Source organism: Lathyrus oleraceus, chromosome 4 (genome assembly GCF_024323335.1).
Source record: "Lathyrus oleraceus cultivar Zhongwan6 chromosome 4, CAAS_Psat_ZW6_1.0, whole genome shotgun sequence".
Lineage (NCBI taxonomy): Eukaryota > Viridiplantae > Streptophyta > Magnoliopsida > Fabales > Fabaceae > Lathyrus > Lathyrus oleraceus.
In genome coordinates, this window is record NC_066582.1 from 71,866,638 (window position 1) to 71,873,983 (window position 7,346).

The following is a 7,346-nucleotide window of genomic DNA, read 5'->3' on the forward strand; positions in this document are numbered from 1 at the left end:
AATGTGAAAACAGGGAGAAAAGAGACAAAGGCAAGGCTAAGGCTTGAAGAGGGAATAGCAGCCTTGAGAAATCTGAATTTTTACAAGAAATCTAAGGTAAGGGGGAGAAAGGACTTTCTCTATGGGTGTATACCATGAATGATAGAGAAGATAAGTCTTTACTATCTTTAGGGAATGTGCGATTTATTCTAAAAATTGATGAAGTAAGGTGTAATTAATTAACCTTCGTGACTGAATTGTATGCATAATATTATGTTTCTAAATGTATGTGGTCATTCCATTGTTAGAGTTGTTAAAGGTTTGATACTAAACATGACTTTGATGAATTTAGTGAATCAATTGTGTCATTTGTATGATTTGTTATGTTGTACTGATGTTATAAAATGTGATATAGTATTTAGGATGTTTGGGATCAAATGGGGTTGGAAATTAGAGCTTTGATAGGGTTTAAATGGTTGAATATCGTGTTTTTGGAGTTTCCAGTCTGAGCTATCTTTCCCAGCAAGGATGAACTTCGCCCAGCTACAACTCGCCCATCGAGCCATGTCTCGTTCAACGAGATGTCACCCAACGAGCTCCTATGCTCGCCTGGCGGGTATGACAGGATATGGGTGGTATATTTGTGTTGAATTGTTGGTCTGTTTCTGATTCCGACGAATGTTGATTGATGTTTGGGTTTGTTTAATACAAAAAGTTGACATGCTTGATTATAGTGGGAATAAACGTTAATGTGTGAGAATATGTTGTGAAGTGTATGTGTAATTCTGCAAATTATTCAACATGCTTAATGATGAACCAATGTTGATATAATTTAACATGATTGAGTGTTGTATGTGAATATATATTTGACGTGGTGCTACTGATTGATTACTGTTTGGAGGTATTTTGGTGTTGTTTATTGTTTATTGTGGAATTAATGAATTGTTGTGTATTAAAAATGATGTTATGCATAATTGTAGTAAACATATGTTGATAATTTTTGTGATATTGAATGTTGTTAAAAAGCAAGTATCATAGGTATGAGCTTCGATCTAGTTTGGACACACACACACACACACACACACACACACACACACACACACACACACACACACACACACACACACACACACACACACACACACACACACACACACACACCACACACACACACACACACACACACACACACACACACACACACACACACACACACACACACACACACACACACACACACACACACACACACACACACACACACACACACACACACACACACACACACACACACACACACACACACACACACACACACACACACACACACACACACACACACACACACACACACACACACACACACACACACACACACACACACACCACACACACACACACACACACACACACACACACACACACACACACACACACACACACACACACACACACACACACACACACACACACACACACACACACACACACACACACACACACACACACACACACACACACACACACACACACACACACACACACACACACACACACACACACACACACACACACACACACACACACACACACACCACACACACACACACACACACACACACACACACACACACACACACACACACACACACACACACACACACACACACACACACACACACACACACACACACACACACACACACACACACACACACACACACACACACACACACACACACACACACACACACACACACACACACACACACACACACACACACACACACACACACACACACACACACACACACACACACACACACACACACACACACACACACACACACACACACACACACACACACACACACACACACACACACACACACACACACACACACACACACACACACACACACACACACACACACACACACACACACACACACACACACACACACACACACACACACACACACACACACACACACACACACACACACACACACACACACACACACACACACACACACACACACACACACACACACACACACACACACACACACACACACACACACACACACACACACACACACACACACACACACATATTATTAATTTTTTTTATGGTGGATATGTGTGAGATTATGAAGATGTTGATTGTGTATTGAATGTGTTTCACAATGTATGTTTCTCTACCTTCGCATTCTTTATACTATTTATATTGAATTTGTGTCATGTTGTACGTTTCTCTACCTTCGTATTCTTTATACTATTTATATTAAATGTTGTTTATCATCCCTTTTCTTCATGTTGTCCACCATCGACATCTTGCAGATAACCAGGGGTGAGCATTGTTGTTGTGTGTGTGAAAGGTGGTTTATTGGAGCTACTCTTTATTTTTTTATTTATTGCATTATCGCACTTTAATGGTTTTAGTCTCTGATCGTGTAACAACGGGGACAAGAGTTTGTTATGTCTTTGCGCTAACGTTGACTTTGGTGCTTGAGAAGTTTATTAAGTATCTATGAAGTTTTATTGAGGTTTTCATAATATGATTTCCACAACATGTTGCTGATTGTTGAATGGAGTTTTTGAATTGTCGTTGGTGACACCTTAAATTGTCGAGTAATGATTTAGATAAAAGCTTCAGAGGTTGGGGTGTTACAATTCATGTAAGTTGGGTATCAGATCCGATCTTGGCAATCCTCGTGTATTAGACTTGGTTGTTTTGGTTTGTGGATCAGTTTGTTAATGAGTTGTGTTTTGGCCTTGTTAAGTATCCGTTGGATTCCATCCGCTATAAATATGTATCTCTATGATTATTGTTTTGATAACCTTCAAAATTTTAGAGTTGAAGATATATAGAGAGACTTAGGAATCCTAGTTGTATTCTCAGAGAGTCAATGATAAATTGTTAAGAGAGTTTTTTTTGGAATTTGAGAAACCTTTAAAGATATTTAAAGGGGATTAGAAAACACTTTTAAATATCTTGACTTGTGTTATTTCTATATTTTGTAACTCAATTGAATTTTTTTTTTTAAATTTAGAAGTATAGTGACACGAAGAGTTATTCTCTCTCTGAGTTGATTGTTTGATCAAATGGAATAACCGATTATTGTGTTATTGTTATAGAGAATTATTTTTTATAAAAAATATTTATTTTAATTATCATTATTCTTTATCCTCACACATCAAATTCATTTTGTTGAAGGATGATGTCTATCAGTTTCAGAACATTACATATATATTAAAAAATTCATATTCTTAAATGAGTTTTATCTTAGTTTATTTTTCTAGTGTACTTCTTTGTTCAGCTTAGTCCATAAAAATGTTAATAAAAGAGACACCTATAAATACGTTTGTAATTTTGATAACTTCAACTCCTAACAATAGTGATTCAAAAGGGACAAATTTTTCCGAGCATTAATCCTCTAGATTCGAGCCATAGAGCCTATCATCCCCAACTTACCATTGGCGTTATATCAGTAAGTAGTCTTCTAGGTACACCTCTATAGCTTTTTCCATTATAAAAAAAACTCTATAGCTTTCTTTTTTCAATCATATAAAAAACGTATAGATACAACATTTTTCCTCTCCATGATAAATGTGATGTTAATGATTACTCTATATTACCACTTATCAAACAAGTATACTCTTAATTTCCGGTACTATGTTTTATACCATGTCTTGCTAACTAGGTAGTTAGTGATTGGTTTCTCTATGCTCTAATTGCTTAGCTTTGAAGTCATTACAATAATTAATCAGTATATTTAAAAATAATGCAAACTGTGGTGATCAGAGATTTGCAGAAGACCAACATAGCACGAATGAATTAAAGAAAATAGTGTTTGGAGAAAAGGTGATTCCAAGTTTGGTTGTGCTTTCTCAATTAATCTCTCTGACCTTTCTCTTTCTTTTTAAATTTTGTTCTTAACTTATGTTGTGCAACTTGAGAGCTTTTTAAAATATAAATTTACTATAATTCCACTTACATTATTTGATGAAATGAATTTTCAAATAATATTTTGAAGACATATATTACATGTCAAATATATATGACATTCATATTTCTTATATATTTATTTGTATTTTTATAAAATTAATTCTCGAAAAATAAATGCAGAGTTAGACTAAATTTTTAACGCATTTAACCTAATTAAAAACAGTTTCTAAAAGAAATAATAATTCAACTACTATCCTAGTTATGATTTTTAATTTTTAATCATTGTTATACTAAGAAGTTTTGTATTATGGAAAAATAAAATTAAATATGACTGTAATCACTGTTGTAATTTTATTTCAAACTATGTTTTAATTGGAAAAAAAATTAAAAGTCAAAAATCAAGTTGCTATGTTATAATTCCAAGATTTTTTGAATAAGAAGTGAGGTGTGACAATTTTTATAATAATAAACATTAAAAAAATAGGAATTTAATTAAATGCAGCTTGTTCAAGAAAAAGATAGGTTTATTTAGAAATAGAGCTCTTAGGCCAAGAAGAAGAGCAGAATAGTTTAGATTATAAGAATGGGAGACATGGAAACACCTCCCACGTTCTCCTCATATCTTCACTTGTTTCTTTATGATTCTCTCTTTCTCTGTCTTTTTCATCCTTCCCCTACCTATATATGTACAAAATATTTTCATATATTTATTTACATATCCAACAAGAATAAATAAATAAATTTTTTATATATATAGTCCTCTTGTGAACCTCCATAACTACTCTTTTGTGTTCAACAAGTTTTTCTATGATCATGGTAATTTGATGAATTTTCTTTCTTTTTTTTTAATCAAAATTCTTATATGTTGATGAATTCCTATATACACTTTTGGTTAAAATTATGATGTAATTTGGTTATTTTTAATTATAGGGATATCAAAAGCCTGCATGGTTGGAAGCTCTTTATACAGAAAAGTTCTTTGTTGGTTGTTCTTATCATGAAAATGCAAAAAAGAATGAGAAGAATGTTTGTTGCTTAGATTGTTGTACAAGTATTTGTCCTCATTGTTTGCCGTCTCATCGCTTTCATCGCCTTCTTCAAGTCCGTCGTTACGTTTATCATGATGTTGTTAGATTGGAAGATCTTCAGAAATTAATTGACTGCTCTAACGTTCAGGTATATATTGTGTTAAAGAGAGTGTTGTTAGCGTTTCTCAGTTAATTGAATTATAATTCAATCTTTCTTCATCATGACATAAATTTGATTCAAAAGGGTTTGAATTGTGTTTACTATAGGCCTATACTATCAATAGTGCTAAAGTGGTTTTCATCAAGAAGAGACCTCAAAATCGGCAATTCAAAGGTTCAGGAAACTATTGTACTTCATGTGATAGAAGCCTTCAAGAACCTTTTATTCATTGCTCTCTTGGATGCAAGGTACATATATTAATTATATACACTAAACAAACTAAAATCACTCTTATCTTAAAAAAGTTGTATGTATATAGTTAGAATTATGGATTTATGAAACGGATTAGCTGTTCTTTTATGCTTAATGATTATTCACATTGAAATTGACTTGAATTGAATTTGAACATATAATTTGATATGATTTAGCTATATATTCAAAGAGTTTAGGGTTTGGGTGATTGATGCACATTGTATATGAGTTATAAATTATAAGATACTGAGTTTGAATGCTACTCATAAAACAAATACATGATTATACAGATTGATATATAGTAATTGAACCGACTTTATATAATTTACGATACTCATACATTCCACAAGGTTTTAGAAAACGGATTATTACAGTGAAAACAACCGCGACTAAATGATATCAAGAGGTATCGATATCTATGCCGTTATTTATCGTTTTTATAATGAAAAAGATTATGGTTAATTCACACCACAACAACTATAATCAGTATAACAATATTTATACAGACTGAAAATATATACCGAAATTGCAAAAATCTTTACATGACCGTAACATAAACGCAATTGTTATTTAAAACCTAAGTAACGATCGCTTGCCCTAGATCCTGATAGTTAAATTATAATTGTTTTAACAAGTGATTATTAAGATTGAAGAAAATGAGTTAGTTTAATGTTAATATGTTTTGATGATATATTTGTAGGTGGATTTTGTGCTGAAACACTACAGGGATCTTTCACCCTACTTAAGGACATGCAACATCCTACAATTAAGTCCTGATTATCTCATTCCACAAGAAATGGGAGAAGAAGAGATAACAAGATCAACAATTGATGAACAAATAAGTTCATATTCAGGATCCTCATCATCATCATCAGGGTCAGAAAATATGAGCATTGCATGCACAGAAATTGTTAGGAAAAGAAGAAGTGGATGGACAAGTATGTGTGCAAAATTCATGGCAAATAATACTATCAATAAAGTTTCTGATGAAGACATGGCTTCAAGTATGATTAGTAGAAGAAAAGGAATCCCTCATAGATCTCCTCTATGTTAGTGTTAATTAGCTACCTTAATCAATAAAATTAATTAAGCTAATTAAGGTTCCACTTACAAAGAGGTAAAAGAACATTTACTAGTTGGATATTTAATTTTTTTTGATTAGTTTTGTGACATGGTGTTTTGACTGAAGTGAATTGTTCAAAGATGTTACTTTCTATCTCGAAATTGAAGTTTTTTTTGTTTAATTAATCACTTGGTCGGGGGTTTTGTCTTAATGGTATCACGTGGTTCCCAATTCCAAGTTATGGTGTGTACATTTATTTAAGTAATTTCATATTATTATGGTGATTATAATAATTGTTGTTAGTACAACTATCCTAGTCAAGAATCCTGCTTTTGACTAACAAGAATAAATCATGAAAAATAGCAACAAAAAATAGTAATATAATACTATTGTATGTGTTGTTTTAAAACAACGGTCATTTTATGATTAAATATCACATACAAAGTTAAGAAAACTTCAGAATATAGTTTTTAAAATAAATCATTTCAGTTTAAGTAATTATAATGTTGTGATATATATATATATATATATATATATATATATATATATATATATATATATATATATATATATATTCCAAAAAGTGTGAAATACAATAGAGTTAAATGCGGTACAAGAAGTACACAATGACCCTAAAAAAACATGTTAAGAAGAAGAAAAGAAAGAGATCAGGAGATAAGAACCAAATGTCTAAGCATTACCTTGCCACCGATAGAATTAGACTAGAGTTCAAGAAAAGAACCACCATCAAAAAAATCATAATCCAATTAGAGAAAGAATAGGGTTTGTAAGCCAATTAGAGAAAGGACATGAGTAAGACGATGACTTACCAAAATTTCATTTCCAAGAAAGAGAGATGCTCATATCTTCAATATCTTATTTGAATATCGGTGTATTTCCAAAAATGAAGTC

General features: G+C 32.5%; 1 protein-coding gene across 1 annotated transcript; it reads left to right on the forward strand.

Moving 5' to 3' along the window:
* The first annotated feature begins 4,541 nt into the window (after positions 1-4,541).
* LOC127073458 (protein RGF1 INDUCIBLE TRANSCRIPTION FACTOR 1) lies at positions 4,542-6,588 on the forward strand. Its single transcript, XM_051014609.1, has 4 exons — positions 4,542-4,747; positions 4,862-5,107; positions 5,227-5,367; positions 6,072-6,588. The coding sequence occupies exons 1-4, from the start codon at positions 4,739-4,741 to the stop codon at positions 6,423-6,425; spliced, it is 750 nt and encodes a 249-aa protein (XP_050870566.1). The 5' UTR covers positions 4,542-4,738; the 3' UTR covers positions 6,426-6,588.
* Positions 6,589-7,346: the final 758 nt, after the last annotated feature.

Bases quoted from the DNA above. Each gene is read 5' to 3' on its own strand.
- LOC127073458 (XM_051014609.1), top strand. The intron at 5,108-5,226 runs GTATATATTGTG...TGTTTACTATAG, and splicing joins TTGACTGCTCTAACGTTCAG to GCCTATACTATCAATAGTGC. The intron at 5,368-6,071 runs GTACATATATTA...ATATATTTGTAG, and splicing joins ATTGCTCTCTTGGATGCAAG to GTGGATTTTGTGCTGAAACA.